General features: G+C 44.9%; 2 protein-coding genes across 2 annotated transcripts; one reads left to right on the top strand and one right to left on the bottom strand.

Annotated features, from left to right (window-relative positions):
* Window positions 1–1,079: 1,079 nt before the first annotated feature.
* Window positions 1,080–14,657, bottom strand: LOC310793928 (E3 SUMO-protein ligase ZBED1-like). Its single transcript, XM_083655817.1, has 7 exons — window positions 14,420–14,657; window positions 12,711–13,030; window positions 11,675–11,739; window positions 11,299–11,456; window positions 7,341–7,850; window positions 4,028–5,520; window positions 1,080–3,343 (listed from the first exon to the last, which is right to left on the bottom strand). The coding sequence occupies exons 1-7, from the start codon at window positions 14,616–14,618 to the stop codon at window positions 2,660–2,662; spliced, it is 3,429 nt and encodes a 1,142-aa protein (XP_083511943.1). The 5' UTR covers window positions 14,619–14,657; the 3' UTR covers window positions 1,080–2,659.
* Window positions 14,658–15,249: 592 nt separating this feature from the next.
* Window positions 15,250–17,442, top strand: ccdc175 (coiled-coil domain containing 175; the record flags this gene model as incomplete). The annotated part of the gene is made up of 1 exon (XM_083655816.1): window positions 15,250–17,442. One exon carries the CDS (start codon window positions 15,250–15,252, stop codon window positions 17,440–17,442), a length of 2,193 nt encoding a protein of 730 aa, XP_083511942.1.
* Window positions 17,443–21,392: the final 3,950 nt, after the last annotated feature.

The raw sequence follows: 21,392 nt of genomic DNA, 5'->3' as shown, positions 1-21,392 counted from the left end.
GGCCCTCTCTATCATCAAAGTTGCCCATCCCTGGGTTACGGCATGACAATATTTGTTCGGCCCCCGGCAACAATCTGGATTTCTCATGTGGCCCCCCATGAAAAATAGTTGCCCACCCCTGAGCTAAAGCCAAGTGATCGAGAGAGACCCCCCGATGCCCTTACAATATTGTCCTGAATGATCCCCCCCCAGCTTGTAAAATATTTATAATTTCACTCCAGAACTGCTGGGGGTTATGTGTTTGTAGATGTTCAATATGCAATGAAAGGCCTCTATTAAACTTGACTATATATAAAGCTATAAATATACACTGTATATAGTTGTTTATGGACTTTATAAAGTCAAGTTTGTTGTATAGTTGTTTATTTAAAAAAAGTATCTGACAGTTTTTTTTTTACAGTACATGATATGAAACAAACGGGTATTCTACAGACATGCATAATGAATATGCAATGGTATGAGAACATTGCAGTCTAAGATGACACTGGTATTTTAGTTTATCATTATCCACTGTGTTAAGGCTGCATTTTATACTACTGGGAAAAAACAATACAATGATTGATCAATCATTTGCAAATGTTCAGTACATATTTCAGATTTCTACATATCTCCCAAAAATAACCATTTGGAATCAAGTAAACCAACAGTAGTGTGATAGCAAGGTTGGATCAGCACAGGCAGACAGTAACCCAACTTTTCCTGGGATCCATTTAATAATAAAAGGTTTTCCTTCCCAATATTACTCAGCAGCATTAAGTAAAATCACATTTAGTCTTTGGGGTTGTCCTTCCATAAATCAACTGTTGATTCAGAACAGAAATACCATGCTAACGTAAGAGAGAAAGCACTTGGTAGTAGTTTTTGAACATTACAAATATTCCCATGTAGAACATTTAATCTCTTTTTTGGACAACCTACAAGCAAATGAACAGAGTGAAGAGCAACTACATCTATCTGTTACCATTCGATATATATATGTATGTGTATATATATATATATATATATATATATATATATATATATATATATATATATATATAATCAATCTACTACATATTTAAAAGATTTACTGTAAGGCACGAGGCGCTGCAAGGTACTTAATACATAGCCTGCTAAAAGATAAGGTTAAATGTAGAAGAGTCCAAACTATATGGATTATATAGCCTAATTTAGATTTTAATTCCTGAGAAATTATAAAGTATGAGATGAGGCAGCCTGAACATAGCCGTATGCGTCGTGTGCTTGTATTTCTATACTTGTGAGGAACATTCTCACAGTGATAGAAAGATTGCAAAAATCCACCAAAGGGAGGACATTTTGCCAGTCTACAGTTTTTCAAAGGACTAATTTAGGGTTAGGGCTTGGGTTTAGGGCTATATGGTTAGTCATGTAGTGAAGAGGTTTAAGGATTAAGGGTTAAGGAATGAATGTAGTCAATGGAAAGTCCTTAGAAGTATAGTTATACAAACCCGTTATAGGGACACTAATTTAGATTGTTTTCTCTCTGGCCAGTAGCCGACACCAATCAGTAACCAATCATTAACCGTTAACCGACAAGATTAAAATATACCACTTAGAATGGACTATCCCCAGCTGGCGAAGTTGGACTAGTTGCGACACTATTTGTGCCTCCCGACCCGGGACAGCGGTTACCCACGGAGCGTGTGTTTCAGCTGACGGACTGTCAAGAGGCGGCACACTAGACTCATCCCTGACCAAGTAGTTATGCTCTTATTCTGAAATAAACCAGTAGATTGTTATGGCATTTTTTCCAATAAATAAGCTGGGGCAGCACCACAATATTGGCATGGCTGGCACAACATAAACAGTTAATCAATGTATAGAAATTGCTCTAAAAACACTGTATGCCATTTGGCGATACAGTAACACTGCACTCAACGGGACAGTCTCCTGTTCTGAAAAGGTTTGTAAAAATTCCACAATTTCTCAGAATTCACGTGTGGTAATGGTAAAGAGTAACTTGATCCGGCGTGTGCCGGTGTCTCACCTCTTAGAGCATGTACCACAAAGGCTTCTGGCCTATGTGCCCCAGCTGTGTTACGGCTCCGTGCAGCTGCCTGAACAGACCCAAACTCATGTAGGCTAATCTGTCAAGACGCGTAGGACAGGTGCATAGTTTTTTCCACACCTCATGTATTGGCCATCTACTAACATGGACGAGATTCTGTTCCGGCAGTTAGACCGGATCCGCATGGAGCCGTAATGCATCTGGTGTACATTGGGTTTTGGTCCATTGCGCCACCAACCCGGGTTAGATTCCGACCCGTGCTCCTTTGCCGCATGTCATCCCCTCTTTCTCTCTCTCCCCCAACTTTCCTGTCTGCCTACCGTCCTATCAAACAAAGGCAAAGTGACTGTGTGTTTGAGCACGGGATGTGAGCACGAGATCTAGCCTAGGCCCCACAAGAAGTGAGAGTGGAGACAGAAGGTGCCAGTGAAGCCGGTGAAAGACACATGCATGCACACGCGCACACACACGGCTCCATCTTCCAAAACCTCCACCGCTTACTTCAACACCTGGGAGTGATTTCTTTTGACTGATATATATATAATATACTGATTGTATATTAATCAGTCAAAATTCTTATTGTCGGTTAACGGTTAATTATTAATATCCCTACTCCTTTAGGTCTCCCAGTTAGGTCTTGTCATCGCTCCTAATAGCAGCTTGCCCGACCTCAGTGGCGGGGGGCATGTGGTTGTGATGCAGAAACAAAATGGTGTCCAAACTCTGCGGTGGAATGTTGGCCCTCTTCCTGCACATGGCTCCTCCCCCGTCCTGCACAAAGTCCTGCGCGGCGCTGCCGGCCACGGCCGGGGCGGCCAGGTAGGCCCGCGCCGCCGTGGCCAGCAGCGGGAACTGCCCCGCCTTGGTCCTCCACCACTGCAGGGGCTCCACTCCCAGCGAAGCCCCCTTGTCGGCTCTGAAGACGGACATCTCCATGTCCACCGACTCCTCCACAGAGCTCTGCCGGCTCTGCGGGGCGGAGCAGAACAAGTCTCCCAGGAGGAACTCCATCCCGGACAGCCCCGCCTGAGAGGAGCCCGGGTCCACCAGCTCGCACTCCTCCTCCTCCTCCTCTTCCTCCTCCTCCTCCCCCGCGTCACTGTCGTCGTCGCCGTCTGCGTCGTCCAGCTCTCTGAAGTTGATGGGGGCCGCCTCTTTCAGCCGCTTGCTCCTCCGCCGGAAGTCGCTCTCTGACTCTGGGGACAAAGGGGAGGGGACTCTCTTGCTCTGGCTCTTCGCCTGGCTCCGCCTCCTGTCCTCCTTCCCTATCCTGACCGCCTCTTTCTTCAGCCAATCAAAAGTGGCCGTCTGCTCCTTGAAAATAATGAGAACAATTCAAGATTTAATTTGTGAACATTTAAATGATGTCCTGAATACGCTGTTGGCTAAAGCCCTGACAGGATGACCGGCTTATGAATTCATGGGCCACGAGAGAGGATGTTTTCGCTTTATGATTTAACAGTAGGGATGTCACAATATATCGTCCCACAATATATCGCGATATCAAAACGTGACAATATGTATCGTTGAGATTAAATCTCAAATCGTGAGAAAAAGAAGCTGAACATGGTGGCACTGATCTGCATCTGATTGCATGCTCGCTCTCCCTTTCATTGCTTTGTTTGAACAGACGAGGGACGTTACAGGATGAAAATGGTGAAATTACTCAAATTAGCGTGGAGGATGCCCCCTCAACTTACAAATCGATCGCAAAAAAATATTGTTAAAATATCATATCGTATCGTTATCGTGAACCCAATATCGTGTATCGTATCGTGAACTGAGTGTATCGTGACACCCCTATTTAACAGTATAGTCACACACTTTTAATTCTGATCTAGAATTTAAAAAGAGGCAGCCTGGATCCCTAGATAAAAGTTTGTCTCCTCTATTGGGAGTTACACGAGTGCGGCTATACGTTCTAGTGTTGCATACTACCCACTCCGACCAGGCAACTCATTAAGAATCCACCTATCTTTTCTCAGCTGTACAACTTACCTTCGCCTCCATGAATCCCAGCCCATGGAACTGGGGGTCGAGGGAGCAGGCCACACACAGAGCCCTGTTCACAACAGGGTTGTTGTAGCAACTGGCCAGGTTCCGCCTCATCATCCTCTTCACCTCCTTCAAGATGGAGGAGGTATCTCCCGGCCGGGGTTTGAGGTGACGGGAGAGCAGCCCGGTGAGGATGGGCTTGATCAGGGACAGGCGAGGGAAGGCTTCCTTGGCGAGGGTTTGACAAGCCACATCCAGAGGCTTGAGGACCAAGCAGAGCTCCTCCAGCACCTTCCATTCGTAACGCACGGGAGCCGTAATGCCCGGTGGTGACGTGTTGGTGGCGGAGTTTGAGTGCGCGTTGTCGACTGAACTGGACTCTGAAGCCATGGGATCGGGGGGGTCCTCTGCGCTCTCGCCTTTGACCTCCTTTATAATATCACAGACGAGGCTTCGATGTTTGACGAGGGTGTTCAGCAGCGTGTAGAGCTTGTTCCAGCTCGGCCGGCTGTGAGCCCAGGACTTGAGCTGAGAGTGCTCCTGCCTCGGCATGCTCTCCAACAGGCTCCGGACGTGCTCATGCGATGAGCCTTTGCTTTCGGCCTGTCGCAGGAATATGTGTGAGAGAACACCCTGGAACAGGTTGAGGGTCTTTGAGATGGCGGGGTGCGACATCACTTCTTCGATGCAGCCCTGCACAGCGCTGAAGAAGCAGGGGATCGATGGCAGCCCTTCACTGGAGGAAAGGCCGTGCTCCTGACCGTGCAGTTCGTCCGAAGACACGGAGTCCTCCCTCTCGAGGAAGGTCGTCGAGTTCGGGTGAGGGCCGCTGCCCGCCGCCTCTCCACTTTTCTCGCTCCTCGTTAGCCCTAACCTCATCTTTTCCCTGCCCTCCCCTCCCAGCAAGACGAGGCTGGGCTGCGAGATCCCCCACTCCTGGGCCATAACCTTCACCTGGGCCTCCACCGCTCGCAGCCTGCAGTCCCCCGCCCCAGGCTCTGCCAGTCTTTGTGTTGTCAGGGCCAGGTTATGAAAACTAAAGTTATTGTCAATGTAATGTGCCCAGAGGGTGACATACCTCTCGATGTCGCCCTGCCAATTGTGGAACCAAACATCTACACTCAATGTGACAAAGTGGGCAACTTCCACCCGCGGGCCGGGGGGTCGGCCGGGCCTCCTGGGCACAATGGGGGCAGTGTAGTCGGTTAGGTCTTCATCTTCCCCGCTCCCCGTTTTCCTCCTCAGCAGCTGAGCCAGCCTCTTCTTGCCTTTGGTGTGGTGGTCCTTCAGGAGGCTCTCCAGCAGCTCAGCGGACGGCAGGTCCTTGGAGGAGGGCAACAGAGTGCGGATCAGCTGTTTGAAGCCCTCCCCTTCCGCAAGGCCCGGCGGCTGGAGGTCCGTGATGAGGAAGTTGGCGATGGGGTTGGTCACTTGAGTAGTCATGAGCGGTGGCGGCGGTGCCGTCACCATGCTGCTGAATGCCTGTGGTCTTAGACCTGGTGACAAACAAATCCTTAGTGAGCAAACGTGCTTCTAAGTTTGACAACACAAAGCTTGTTCAAGTTGTAATTCAAATCGTGTACACACCGTATCCAACATCAGGAAATACCGGATAATAGCATCATCGGTAGACCACCAAGTGGTGTGGATAATAATAATAAACTTTATACAGCACTTTTTATAAGGTTCCAAAGTGCTTCATATTCATAAAAGTAAAAATGGTTAGAAATTATGAATTAAAGGATGGGTTTTCCGTGGGGAATATGAATATATATTAAATCTCACGCCCCTAAGGTTTTCGAATCCGTTGAAATTTTTGAAATTGGAGGTTTACTCACAGAGATATCAACCGAAATCCACTCTGTGTGTGGGGGGGGGTGGTGGGGGGGAGGTGCGGGTGCGGGGACTCGAAATACTACATTTCCCACAATGCACTGGGCTCGCGTGGCCTTCGTTTTTATGCCCACCCCTCAGGCATTTGGCTGATATCAAACTCCAGTAGGTGGCGGTAATGCACATATATGTTTGCCAACCGCCATAAAACTCAAAGAAGAAGAAGAAGAAGAAGGCTTCGACAATAAAATATACAAAGAACAAGAAATAAATCGAAAATAAAATTGCCTCCAAATTGCACCAAATGTAAACGGTAGTATATATGTCGGGAGATGTCTTCATAAAAAAAAATTCATGCAATTTAAGGCATTTTCGTAGGAGTTACGCGCATCTGATGTTGTAACTATTTTCTGTAAAAATGTGTAAAAACGGGTACATTGCTCAGCGTTGATTTCGTTACTTCAACCCACCTACTACTAGATGTAAAATTTGACGAGCTTTCCAATGCCGCCAGTCCCGTGTCGATTAGTGCTTCCGTTCCCGAGATAATGGTCTCTTTGCAAGGAACTATGGGAAGCTAATATTAGCTACAGCAGGCTAGGCGGTTGAAAAGATGGCTGCCTTTTGGTTTTTGTCAAGGCCTCTGAAGGGGCGTGGAGGACCTCTAGAGGCGGGACCATGGCCAACAACAGTTGTAGTTCATAGGTGCACGACTTCCGCAAGGCGGACTTGGGCCAGATGACGCGAAACGCGTCGGCTGGCCCAAAAAATATGTGAGAGATGCTTGATATCTCTGGGAGTGAAGCTCCAATTTCAAGAATTTCAACGGATTCGAAAACCTTAGGGGCGTGAGATTTAATATATATTCATATTCCCCACGGAAAACCCATCCTTTAATGAATAAATGAATTAAATGGTTGGTAAACAAAAAAATATATATAAAAACAAAAGATAGAAATAAAATATAAAAAACAAAAACATACAATATTTTCAGCAAAAGGAAAGATTGATCAGAAGAGACAAATTACATAATCTCTGGAATAACGTCTGGAAAACTGTTTTAAGACACAATCAATCAGCAGAGCATTACAAAGCTCTTAGATTTTGTAAATTGTGACTTTGATTCCACCCCCCCTCCCAGCACTAACAGGAATAAAGGTTTATTTATGTAGGGCGCTCAACATTTTTGATAAGTGTCTCTCAACAGATATATAACAATACAACAGTCGCATGGCATTTTTATTTCAGCGAGAGGTTTCACTCGTCTCCATGTTAACAGCGAGCCAGGCCCCTTCCGCCAGGAACAGCTTCTATCCCCTCTGCTTCAATCAGAAACGGTTTGTTCAACTGCTGTACTATTTTTGGCTTCCTCTGAGTTCATCACTGTAAAAACATCTTCAGACTGTCGTTTGTGATGTCAGATCTGTCGAGAGACAGTTTCAAACATGCAGAGATGAAGCATAAATTAGAGAACAACCATTACCAGTAGTCAGAGGGCAGCGCTCCTTGGGGCTGTCCCGCAGTCTGATGTGGTGCTTGGCGGCCAGGTGGCTCTGGATGTCGACCGATCCTCCTCCGCAGCCCACGCGCTCCCCGCACAGCTTACACATCACAGTAGCCCGGTCCAGCGGCCGCCCGCTCGGGTCCGGCTCAAACCCAAAGAAGAACCAGGGGCTGTTCCGGGCGGCAAACGGGTAGCTCAGCAGCTTGTCGGTTCCAGGGATGAAATCATATTTGTCCAACTGATGATAGGCGGGGGACGGGAACGAGGCCATCAAAGAGGAGGTGGAGGCGGTGACCGGACCTGGATCGCCGCCGGCGTCCGGGTGCGACATGGTCGTCACGTCACTGATGATGGGCATGGGGCTCTGCGATTGGCTGTTGTCTGACCACAGGGCGGAGGTCAGGGGATCTGGGAGGATGACCACCTGGATGTCCTGGAGGAGCCGCAGGATCATCTCCTTGTCGCCAACTTCACACTTCGTACCCTCACCTGGAGTCCCAAAATAAAATAAAAATAGAGACAGAGATGGAGAGTTTAGCAAGCTATTGAAGCCAAGTTTGAAACACACTGAGGGCCAAAACCTCCATGTACAGATTTCTCAGAAGAATACAATTTTACAACCCTAATGTGCTGTAAAATTCTTCTGATTGTGCACTTAACTAATTGTAGTTGGTAAGTCAGCTGCACTTAACATGTCAGTGCACCAAAAGATACAGGTGACACTAAATGACCGAATACATAACAATGTACGTAGACAGTCATAATTACAAATGGTTACTGTAATGAGCTGTTGATAGAGTATTGTAGCAGGGCAATGAAATGTTATTAGATTTGACTTTAACATCCATTTTGCTCATCAAGGTCTCGCTGTATTTAAGGACCGAGGTGTAAGCCTAGTTTCTCAAACTTGGTTTGAATGATGGGGTGAATTGTTTGATCAAATGAAAATAAATATGGTGTGACGTTTGTCACAAACAAAAATAAGCTACATTTTGAGACCTTAATACCAGCTAGAATTCAATTTGAGACCACTTTCACTTAAGAAATGAACATAAAAAGTGAACAAATCAATACACATCTGCAAATATGGGTAAAAAAAAGTGTAGGGTGACACGTCAAAAAACAACAACAAACAAAAAATATTGCACATATTCGCACAGTTACGTTACAGAATGGGACTGCTGCACAATTCATTTGCGAAAAATCAAACATGCAATAATCACTGCAATAAACAGACTACCTTTTCCTCCCTGAATAAGATATTCTGGTTATGTTTTCAGTGGCGTTTGTTTGTTTGTCTGTCTGTCTGTCTGATTATTGAAAAACTACTGGACGGATTTTCATGAAACTTGGTGGAAGGGTGTAGCACGGGCCATGGAAGAATTCAGGGATGCAAATTCCTAAATCGATCATCAGCAACGTTGACGATCAATCAATAAACAATCAAGAACCCATCAATAAGTCCACCAGGACTTAAAAGCCTCTGCTTCTGTGGAGATCTTCAAGGGGCAGCTGAAGACCCACCTTTTCAGACAAGCGTTTGGACTTTTGATGGAACTGTTGATTTTGTACTCAGAACTCTGAGTCTGCATGTTGTGTTTTATCTTTATGTCCTTTTTGCTGTATTTTATATCTTGTTGGATTTTATATTTTGACTTAAAACCACTGTGAAGCACTCTGTGCATCCGTGCTGAGAAGGGTGCTATAAAAAATAAAGTTTTACTTACTTACTAATAGATTAATTGTAATTAAAAATACAACATTTTCCAACCACCAAATGCGTTTCTTCCTCAATAAAACCTTCATTTATACAGCAGCAACATATTGCATATTTCTCACAGCATTGCATAGCCTATGAAACATAAAAATGTAGAGGCATAACTTTTAGACATGTCAACATTTGCCTCGAATCTGCGCCGCCGCGGGCGCTGCATATAGGTGGCTCACTTACCACGGATCGATTGGGTTATTTTTTCTGCTCGCTGTGCGTCGCAGCTCTTCCTCTTAAACGCTGAGCTGATGCTTGGTTGCTCCAGGTGAGACGAAGAGGGGCCCGGCAATTTATCCAAATGAACATTGTTCAAGTGATAGAGCATTGTTGTTGTCGACGTGTTGTAGGTGTACACCGAATCACAGTATTTGCATGAGGCAGCATGTTCTCCTGTCTTCTCAAAATGCTCCCACACAATGCTTCTCTTCGCCCGCTTCATCTTTCCAACGGTGTGTTTTCCTCTCTTCTTCCAGACCGAGAGATGGCTGCCATCTGAGTAAAGTTTTTTTCAGGAGTTCAGTCAGAGTTCACAGCGTGACGTGTCTGAAAAGGGCTACAGTGATAGCATTGCGCCCTCTGGGGGATCATTGAAACAAGATTTGAAAACACCGTTCTACTGACAGAAGTATATAGGAGCACGTTGTCATTAACGATCAATTAATCGATCTCAGATTAATTGTTTACATCCCCAGGAAGAACTCATTTAATTTTGGAGCAGATCCGATCCGACTCCACAAATTTGCATATCACAGAATACTGGACTATTGGCGTTAACAGGTGTACGCTCTCCAAGTGCCCTTCTAGTTTCCTATGGCACGGCACAGTCTGTGTTTGATGAACTCCCACGAGCTCAGAATCTAGACATCCAGACGAATACATAGGTACCAGCCATATTATACTAGCTAGCTGGCAAGTGCGTGTAACATAGCTCTGATGCCTGTCTGTCTGTTAGCAGGATTACTGAAAAACTACTGCACCAATTTTCATGAAACTTGGTGGAAGGGTGTAGCATGGGCCAAGGAACAACCCATTACATTTCGGAGCGGATACGATCCGACTCAAAAAATGTGCATATCACAGCAGAATGGACTACTGGCCGAGGGCTGCACTCTCCTCTCCGAGTGCACTTCTAGTTTTAATTTGCTGTACAATATATTGTGTAGAATAAAGCTGTGTTTGCATGACATGTATCAAAATACATGCAATTAGGGATGGAAATTGTCTGCAAATCCCTGAATCGATCTTAACGATAACGATCAATCGATTAATTGTAATTAAAAATACAAAATTTTCCAAACAATACCAAATGCGTTTCTTCCTCAATAAAACCTTCATTTATACAGCAGCAACATATTGCATATTTCTCACAGCATTGCATAGCCTATGAAACATATAAAAATGTAGAGGCATAACTTTTAGACATGTCAACATTTGCCTCGAATCCGCGCCGCCGCGGGCGCTGCATATAGGTGGCTCACTTACCAAGGATCGATTGGGTTATTTGTTCTGCTCGCTGTGCGTCGCAGCTCTTCCTCTTATACGCGGAGCTGATGCTTGGTTGCTCCAGGTGAGATGAGGAGGGGCCCGGCAATTTATCCAAATGAACATTGTTCAAGTGATAGAGCATTGTTGTTGTCGACTTGTTGTAGGTGTACACCGAATCACAGTATTTGCATGCGACAGCATGTTCTCCTTTCTTTTCAAAATGCTCCCAGATAATGCTCCTCTTCGCCCGCTTCATCTTTCCAACGGTGTGTTTTCCTCTCTTCTTCCAGACTGAGAGATGGCTGCCATCTGAGTAAAGTTTTTTTCAGGAGTTCAGTCAGAGTTCACAGGGTGACGTGTCTGAAAAGGGCTACAGTGATAGCATTGCGCCCTCTGGGGGGATCATTGAAACAAGATTTGAAAACACTGTTCCACTGACAGAAGCATATAGGAGCACGTTGTTTTGATCGAGTCAATTTCACGTGCTCGAGTAAATCATTAATAACGATCAATTAATCGATCTCCGATTAATCGTATACATCCCTACATGAAATATTACGCAGAAGGAATTGCTTATCAATCAAGTGTTTGATCATATTGTGCAGCAGTCCAACCACATTGTAAATTAATTTGCAATATGTAACAGTCGGTGCTTTAGGGGACTGGGACAATAGCACTCACCCAGCCCAAGGCCCAGCAGGCCGGCGTAATCCCTGCCGATCCAGACCTTGAGTTCTGCTCCCTCTGGGATGGACTGGGAGACCCTGTAGTAGATGTGACGGTAAAACTGGAACACGACCATGTTGTGTTCCTCCTCACTGCTAGCATATGTCACATACCTGAAACACAAGACCGAGTCAACATGCATAACTGTGGCCAACAAAGTTAGTGCTAAGCCCTGTATAACAATAAGAAATACAGTCCCAGTTACAGTGAAAAACACGAGTGCAGCAATATGAAAAAAAAACAAAAAAAAAAAACAGGAATACAGTACGGCATTTGCATTATTACAATGATTAAGTGGGAACCGTCATTTGAATAGAAAAGAACTACCCACCTCATCCAGTTAGATTTGTTTTCATCTGAAGCATCTATGTAGAAGAAAGCAGATTCATCCCGGATCTGGAGATGGGAGCAGTGAGTGTGTGGTAAGTAAACATTTCTTATTATCAACACTATGCAGAATTCTACTTTCACATCTATATAAAATGTAACTACAGGAAACAGCACCAAATCTGTCCTTTGACCAGGGTTTAACAAGGATCCTACAGTGATAAAATTTTATTAGAATATCATACTATCTTCATACTGGAATATGCACAAGCATTATAATGGAATATGCTCCCTCCTAGAAATATATCATACAATTTCGAGATTTAAAAGAATGGATGATCACTTACAATTTAAATTGACAGTAAAAAGCAGTACATTGGATGTATTTTACTTGTGTTGCATGTATCAATGTGCAACTTATGCTATTTCTCTGTAGTGTTTTCAGGATGAAAAGTTAGTTTAAGTTGTAATAATGCAATAATCAATGAGCATGGCCATGCCTGATCAGTTTATATACGCTTGAGCCCCAGAATCCTTGCAAAGAACTACTCTGCATATCGTTTGCCTCAACAGAAATGCATTACAGATTATATCAGCAACTCAATGATTATTGAGGCACGCGCTGAGATTTCTGCTTTTGAAACTCACTTTCTGGCCTGTACTATTAAGCCTCCGACATGGCAGTTTTCAAGGCAGAAAAAGCAAGTGACAAAGCGGCAGCATTGCTATTACAGTTGATGTTTCTCTTGGATCTCTGCTGTAATTAGCTGGTTTACTTGTGTCTATTGTGGAAATGTGACTTCATTGTTTGTGTCAAGTACAGGCCACGTTCCCTCATGGGGACGATGGGAGAGGTGGTGGTGGTTGGGGGCGGTGCTAGAGAGTTGTAACGTAATAGATTATTTCATTCACATTTGAGTGTGACTCTAGACACACATTCTTTACAAAAGCTTGATTTTAAATGGTTTCTTTGGTTATGGCAATCACTACATAATCTCTATCTAATTGATACGTTATCCTGTCCCGCTTTGTCTACTCACAGCCCAGGCGTGTTTGAGGCTGGCCTGTCCTTTGGACACTTCTCCTACAAAGGGTCCAAACATCAAGCCCTGATGGAGCTGACACTTGGCGTAGACTTTCGTCTCTCCCATCTGCTCCTCACTGGAGGATCCAGCCACTCCAGACCCAGGATCCCTACAGAGGCGTAGGCAGGAGGGCAGGGACAGCGTGGCCCGGTAGGGCCCTCCCAGGAGCCAGGGCTCCCCGGGTGGCAGCGTTGCATCTGGGATATAGTTCTGGTTTGGTGTGGCCTGGAGGGCTGGGATATCATCAGTGAACTCTTCTTGGCCCAGGTCAAAACCTGGAGACGGAAAACAAGCAAAAAAAGTCAAATTGATGAAAATGTATTTACTATCATGATCCATGGTTTGAGACTCCAAAAAAAGACCAGCAAGACTTGGAGAGGAACATACATTTCCCCTCGTAAACTGGATGGGATCATGATTATGTTATTTGATCCTATATGGACACTCGACAATTGAGACAAGATAGCCTAATGTAAGTTGCTGTTTGATATACTTTGGACTATGCTAAACACATAAACACGGTCTGTCTGAAGGCATTGATTTGTTTATGACTCTGGGTAAGTGGGAGAAAAACAGTAAAATCCCACAAAACTACTGTATGGCTGAACTTTAACTTTAACCAAAACACACACATTTAGGCTAGTCTATGCTATCTCCTTTTGATAACTAATGTAATATTTTTTCACTTCCATTCACTGAGCCTCCCCTGAAACTGTTTGAAAACCTCTGGTTTAAATCCATGTTAGTGAGCACTTCTTTACCAAGATAATCCATCCACTGACAGGTGTGGCATATACAGGATGCCATGGGATGGAGGGGCATCCGGGTAGTGTAGCGGTAGATTCCCAGCCTGAGCCTACCAACATGAGGGTCACAAATTCGCGCCCCCATGTTACCTACGGCTTGATCGGGCGTCCATACAGGCACGATTGGCTGTGTCTGCGGGTGGTGAAACCAGATTAAGGGTATGTGTCCTGGTCACTGCACTAGCGCCTTCTCTGGTCAGTCGGGGGCACCTGTTTGGAGCGGAAGGGAAATGGTGGGAAAGGGAATAGTGTGATCCTCCCACACATTTGTGAACAAAATTTGACAGAAATAAGCCCTTTGATGTGCACAGACAAAGTCTTAGATCTTTTATTTCAAATCGTGAAAAATTTGAGCAAAAAGGTATTTATAAGCGTTTATATTTTTGGTCTAAGGAAACCTAGTATGATCGCCAATGTTCAGTGGACAGGGTAACAAAAGGATTGCAGTCTTCTGGAGCGACTTTATTACCTGCATGCACAATATACATTCCCCAATGTCGGACCAAGTTATGAAAATATTCTACAAAGTGGAGCAACAAACAACACAGCATGCTTCTTGTGACCTCAAGTTAGACTAGAAAAGAGTGTGCATAGTAGACACTAGCCAATAAGTGACTCTGCACAGGAGCTCTACGAATCGACATGTACTCCAAAATTCGTTTTAATAAAGTGCATAGAGTTGCCCAACCGAGAAACAGAAATAGCATTTTCTTTGATATTTTAGGGGGGCGGAGTGCTTGTTTATCAACGGCATCGCCAATGCACTAGGCAGCCATTTTTATGCACATGTTAATCTAGAATCCTTGTAGCCTATTAGACATTTAATGATAATTGAGGGTAGCGATTGTAGTAAATTACCTTGGTTGTCAAAGAAATTTCCTGACAGCGTGCAGGAAGCCGTTTCATAAAAATCTGCACGATGTCGACGTTTCAAGTGACTTCTTAAATTCGTTGTATTCCCACCTTTCGCAAGTACTATTTTACGACATAAACGACAAATAGCCTCGCCAGTGTTCATAGCATTTCCCCTTTCGTCTGCTTTTAAACCGAAATACATCCATACTGTCGATTTGCTTCTTGGTTTAGCTATAAGATCCATTTTTAAGGTGTCTGTTTTCTTCTTGCAGCGAGACGTGCTACCCATTCACTGTTAGCTACGTTGTTAGCCTTGCTACGCAGATCTAGGACGGGTAGAAAAGACACTCCGTGATGTCAGAATCCAGAATCACTTTATTGATCCCAATGAGGGATCATATTATGATCCCCGAGGGGAAATTGATTAGTGAGAAATGTACGTACCCGCACCACTTTCTGTAACGTTACACGCCACTTTAAATGTATGCCATAATCACGTTTAATTGGAGACCAAATTAAAGATTATAATAAAGAATATTTGATGGTAGCGAATTTAACAGTGATTCACTGCATGCTGTTGTATAGGGTGCACCTTCTAACTGTTGTGTTTCTATGCTCTCTCCCTTCCTTCTTCTTTTACTGCGACGATTGGACCACCCACAGTAAACACAGTGTGCAAACCGCGTTGCTAAAACCAGGGCGTCATGGCTTCACTGACTTGCCGTAGCATGCATTTTCTTAGCGTGTGGGGAGGGGGAGCAGTTGTTACCATGGCGACCTGACAGTCACAGGTAAACGGTGGTCGCCCTGAACTAAACACACATAAGGATCAAATGGCTTCGTGTTTGGTTCCCGACTTTCCCGCTGTGATGGTTGCTTTGGAGCATTTAAGGGAACTGGACAAGCATTTGAAAGAGGAGGGATTGCCTTTCGCTTCTGAAGCCAGTCTCCAGCTGGGAGAGATAACGGCTGCCGTTACCGAGCTGGAGGCGGCCAGGCGTGCTGTCCATGAGCAGTTAGAAGTAGAAACCATAGAAAATGGTAAACTGAGACACCAGATTCACAACGTAAGAGAAGAAATCAGCAGAGAAATCATGGCTGATGTGGCAGCGGTCAGAGAATGTAATGCAGAGGAAATGGAGCAGCTGCACCAAGGCCTCAATGCCATCTCCCAGCTGCAGGAAGCCCTGGTGAAGAAACAGGAGGCACTCCAAAAACAAAACACTGCCCTGTACCCAGAGAGAGAGCAGGTGAAGGCGGAGCACGAGAAGAACATTGCCGCTCTGAACGATCAAATCAGCCACAAGATCGACATGCAGATCCAGCTGAAGCAGAATCTGAAGCAAATCAAAGAGCTCGAGGCTTGCATCAGTACTGTCAAGCAGAACAAAGTAACCGTGGAGCAAAACATGACACAGGAGAGAGAGGCTTTCGCCGCAACCAAAGCCAACCTGGTCAAAGAGGTGAAGCAGAGTGTTAGGAAAATTCAGCAGCAGAGGCAAGAGAATGAGAGGAACCTGCAGGAGTTGGACAGAGTTAACGAGCAGCAACGAGACACACACGAACACCTCAGCGCACTCACTAATCACATGGCGCAGCTGGAGGGCAGTGTAGGAAGACTGACAGCCTCGCAGTGCCAGTGTGAGAAACAGCTGGAAGAGGAGATCCAGAAGCACAAAGACCTGGCGCAACAGAGAGAAACACTGGAGAGGGAGCTACGCGAGCTGAGAGAGACCTTGAGCAACACCACACAACGTCTTAGAGAAGATATGGTCATAGTGGACTGCGAGCTGGAGGAGACCAGAGTGGTGAGAAGCGTCCATCGGGAGTACCTGGCTAAAGTCTCTGAGAGATTCAAGTCTCAGGACAGAGAGGAGAACGAAGCGAGAGCCGACCACACAAACGTTTCACGACGCTTGGAGCGATCCAAGCTGCGGCTCGAGGAGCGAATCGCCTCTATAGTTAAACAGCGCATGGAGATGAAAGAGATGGACGAGCAGATCAGACAGCTCATGGAAACCAATGTCATCAACAAGGACTTGTTTCAGAGGAATCTTGAAGGCTTGCAGGGCCAGCTGGACGCAGAGAGGAAGAGCATCGGGCAGGTCGAGGAGGAGAAAGAGTCGTTGAGTCGGCGTCTGACGGAGGCAAAGAGGGAGCAGGAGGAGCACGCGTCGAAAGTCACCTCTGACATCAGCGAGACCAGGACGCGATACCAGGAACTGCAGCGAGAGGAGGCGGAGCTCCAGCAGCACCAGTTTATGAACTCTGAGATCGACTCGCTGACAATTCTCATGTCTCAGGCCGAGTTAGAATACAGTAAAATGGAGAAGGCGTATCGCCGGGAAATACAACAATGTGCTGCGGAGTCCGAGCATCTTGTGAGGAGCAGCGAGGAGAAGGTGAGAGAAGTGGAAGAGAGAGAGGAAGCCCTGAAGGAAGTGGAAGCCAGGTTTGACAAGGAGCAATCCACGCATCAGAGGCTGAAACATCTCACCTCTGAGCTGAAGAGCAAGGAGGACGAGCTGGAGCGGTTCATTCAGGAGGTGAGGGAGAAAACCGTCTCTCTGCTCCAGCCCAGGGAGGAGATGAAGGCAGAGCTAGAGGCGATGCGAACGCGGTACCTCCACCTGCTTGGCAACCAGGCCGCAGGGCTCAGGGCCATCGAGATGAGCATCTATGACACGTCGGTGAAGCTGGAGCAGGTCAACATGGAGAACAGCAGGCTGCACCTGCGCATAGCGCAGATGAAGGAGGACGTCAGCAGCGCCAGGAACGACAGAGACAGATACTCGCGGGAGATTCACCGGCTCACAGAGGAAGTCCACACCTTGTTTGGCCATTTAGTGGAAGCCTGGAGAGAGGACTTGGTGTTTACTCAGGAGTGTCAGGGCCGCGACGGCATGGTGTTGGAGTCTGTGGGCGTTCTGCTGAACCACCTGCAGACTAGGAGGCTTGAATTAGTAAACGTCAACACGCACCTCCACAAACAGCTGTCCCGCATTAGAAAACTGCTGGGCAGATAAAACTTTCTACTTTGGCATATTAGACACTTGATTTTTCATAGTGACACATCTCTGTAACAAGCTAACATTATGCTATAATGTTTTTAACAATTCTGATGCCAAAGGACTGACCAATTAAAATCATGTAAGATAAATTGTTGGGGGGGGGGGGGGGGATAATCTACATGGAGCTTTAATGGGGTTAACTTTGTTGAATCCCTTAAAGACCCCCTAAGGGGCTGTGCAGACACAATGTGTGTATTTCACATAAGAACACTTTGGAAATCATGTCAAGAGCACTTGCAATGCGCACAAAACACAGCGCACGGAGCGTTTTTTTCCTGTGCTTTGTTTTGGCTTTCCCTGCAGTCGTGCGCAGTACAGTTCAGGATGCAACGATCACATGGATGGTATTGGGTAGCCAGCTAGTTTCGTCTGTAAACATGAAAGCCAGATTATTGTCAATTCTGACAGCAGCGGAGGTTGAAAATCCCCCTGGCAGGAGAAGAGGTAGGAGGAGTGACAATGACGAGCAGCGCGCTTTTCCTCCTAATGTTGAACTTTTTTCAGCTTGAGATGTCCAGAGCGCTCTGCCAAAAAACACCAGCCGCCAAGAGCCCTTAAACGCCAGGTGCAGTCCTTAAAAGAGGAGCTCTCTCTCTAGCGTGTCCTTACCTAGAGAATGAATTGCAGAAAAGGCGCTGCCTTCTCAAAATACACAGGCCCAATGTGCACAGCCCCTAAGTCATGTTTCAAGATGTGTATAAAATTAAAATACTCTACTTTGAATAATAATTTGTGTCTGATTTTCCCCCCAAGAAATGTTAAATTATCTTGTTAACATCCTTAAAATGACATCCCCTCCTTCTCCCTCATTTAAAAATCCAAAGCAAGCAATCAGGGCTATCTAACATAACTAGCCAATCACAGCAGACAACACGGGCTTTCAACACATTCTCACTCATGACAAAGTGACGACAAGGGTTCCTGATCGATTTGCCGTATACGACGAGTTGGTAGTAAGAATCTGTTGGGGCTTTAACTGCTGAATAATACTGGACGGGGATTGTACTTGATGTCACGAATCTTGCTTGTCGAAAACGGCCTTTTCAGTGAGCTCTGAGAAACGTTACACTTTCGTCAGATAATTGTGGGAACAGCCTTCTAGTGTCAAACTCTGCATAATGCATCATTCTGCACAGTGAAGCTCAGACATCCAACTGTAGGAATAAGAAGAAAAACAGATTTTTGACTTCTCGAAGTCTGTTGTTGGCTTACTTTTAATTCTTCCGCTTTGCTTCCTGATGTAAAACCCTGACTTGAGGGTAAAGGTAACACTCTATAATAACGTTCAGTCATAAGTCATTTATAAGCATTTAGCTAATGATGAACTAATCACTTACAAAACATGAATATACATTTGTAGATGATTAATACACGGTTTCCCCTGCAGGCAAAGAGGACACTTCCGCATTGGCTTCAATTTTGACAAACAGAGCTACCCCCTTGTATGCGACACATTTATGTGTCATGGATGGTTTACACTTTAGATTAGGGGATGCAGAAAGCCCTGTAACTGAATTGTAAATTATTTACACATAATTTACAACAGGTGAGGAAGACTCAATTTACTAAAGGTTTATAGATGACTTACAACACATGTTAACATAACATTTATTAATCATCTACAAATGTATCATCTTTTGTAAATGTTAGTTCATGATTAACTAAAGGCTTATAAATGACTTACAACTGAACATTTATTGTAAAGTGTTACCAGAGTAAAATATAACACTGGAGAATTTTCACTGCAGGTCAACAGATTTATAAGGAGGGGGGGGGGGTCCAGTTACGTGTGTGAACAGTAACCACAAAAGAAAATGCGGGGGGGGGGGGGGGGACTCTCATGACCATTGTGAGGAAGCAGTTAAAGTAATACATACAGATATACCAAGCAATAGCACTTTATTCGATACCTTTTATTTTCGACGCAGGTGAAGAAGCTACTGGCCTGAACACGGTGCAGCTGTCCAACCTCAAGTTTTCCCCATGCATCAGAAGGATGTGCTTCATCATGTTAGTCGTATATTTTCTTGAGATAATCTTTCCGCATTGTATGCATTTACTCTTATCAGACGTCACAGGCGTGTAGTATTGCCATACTTTTGAGCGTCTTGGTGCCATCTCTGCATTACTGCCAAGTCAACTCGCATAGCCTACTCCGCGCTCGACTTCACTTCACCAATCACCACCACCACATGGGTTGTAGCTGCTGCTAGTGGGCCAATCACACGTCGCATTAAATCGAAGAACACTTGCGGTGATTGGCTGCGAGCAAAACCATACAAAATAGCCCGCCACCCCCCATGATCATCAGATTCAGCTGTAGTGTACAAAAAGAAAATTTGACTGACTGGGGAAGTTTCGATACCACATGATACTGGGGGGTTATTCCGCTCGGTACCGGAATATTATACACCTCAACTCTACGAAAAGTCAGGGGTGTGTGAACTTCCCACCAAAAGTTTGATTACAATGGAGAATGTTGTCATCAGAGTAGATGGAGCGGTGCGACTGATGTGACCTAAAATGCGTGTTAAGGCATGATTTGGGATAGACACAGTACGTGCTAGTGAGGAGAAACCGCGTGTCGATATTTACCTGCAGCAGCGCCAACTTTAAACTGACGGGGAACAACAGCGGTCTCGCTCGATCGCCAAAGTTTTAGTGTCAAGCTTATGCCATGCACCGCTGACAAGTGCGTTTTCATGTTACTCGTGGTGCCATCCTTTCTCGAAACCAGTCTTTTGCAGGCGTTACACTTCGCCCTGTTTTGGTCGAACCGAGTGAAGTAACCCCAAACTTTCGAGGAGAATCTTAGCTCTCGGTAGTCTGGGTCTGCTCGGGTGTCGTCTTGTCTCCGCGCCATGTCTCTTTGGAGCGTAGAGTACTCTATGGTAGAGTAGACTGGGGATAGACTGAGCAAGAAGAGCATGCGCGTGCGAAGGTACGTCACGTAGTTGCCATCAACGGCACACCGAAAGGTCCAAAAATCCTACAGACCAATTTGCTCCCTTGTTATCCATATCACATTTCTTGTCACAAGTTATTAACTTCATTTCTAATTAATGACGTAGATTCTCAGCTTTATTTGTAAATCTGAAATATTTCCAGCAGTTATTTATAATTGATTTGAATGAATGGTTTCAATGGACATCTGGTGTTGATCAGTCTGGGGTTGATCTGATAGAACCTGCACTTGTGTTGTGCCCTCTTCCAGTCCATCAAATTTTTCCAAAGTAGTATGATCACAAATGTAGGCTATTGAGAGTCTACCAGTGGCAGTGGGCAAAGTGTGCATACTGCTGTCTGCTGCTGTCCCTTAGCTGCATGTTTGTATATCAATCGTTGTCTCCAAATAATATAAAATAATTTGCTGAGTTAAAAAAAAGTTGCCTTTCTTCTCCTGTAATAATTTTTCATGCATTAGTCATAAGAAAATAAAATTTCTATTCCTTTAAAATGAGCTTTTGTTGCTCCATTTTTCATATTGACATTTTTACTTACTTTCTGTCATCCAATGCATTATGAATTATGGATTTTTTTTAAAATCATAATTAAAATACCAAATACCATACCAAAATAAAATGTATATCTAAGTGGAAATGGGAATTTGAAAAGGACACGAAGAATGGATTACATGACAATTTGAAAATAACTGCAAAGTGAAAATATACTATGAAGTTTGGAATAGAAATAAAGAGAACAGATTGAAAAGATCATAGAAAGTGAAGAGTGACCTCCAAAAAGATAATTGGCCATTTTTCTCAGATCGCCATCTCTCATTTTCATTCGGCTTTTACCAATTTCCATTCTCCACAGTTCCTACACAGATCTGGAGTTCCATTCTCCAGAGTTCCTACACAGGACCTGGACCTAGGAAATGTACAGTATGGTTAAAACAATGCACG

The sequence above is a fragment of the Poromitra crassiceps genome (assembly GCF_964638095.1).
Source record: "Poromitra crassiceps genome assembly, chromosome: 19".
NCBI lineage: Eukaryota > Metazoa > Chordata > Actinopteri > Beryciformes > Melamphaidae > Poromitra > Poromitra crassiceps.
This window is presented reverse-complemented; position numbering and strand designations above follow the sequence as displayed.

Coding starts and splice junctions, on each gene's coding strand:
- LOC310793928 (XM_083655817.1), bottom strand. CDS start 14,618: ATGTATTTCGGTTTAAAAGCAGACGAAAGGGGAAATGCTATGAACACT. Junction 7,851..11,298: donor CCTGCTGGGCCTTGGGCTGG/GTGAGTGCTATT, acceptor TTGGGACTCCAG/GTGAGGGTACGAAGTGTGAA. Junction 5,521..7,340: donor GCGCTGCCCTCTGACTACTG/GTAATGGTTGTT, acceptor GTTTGTCACCAG/GTCTAAGACCACAGGCATTC.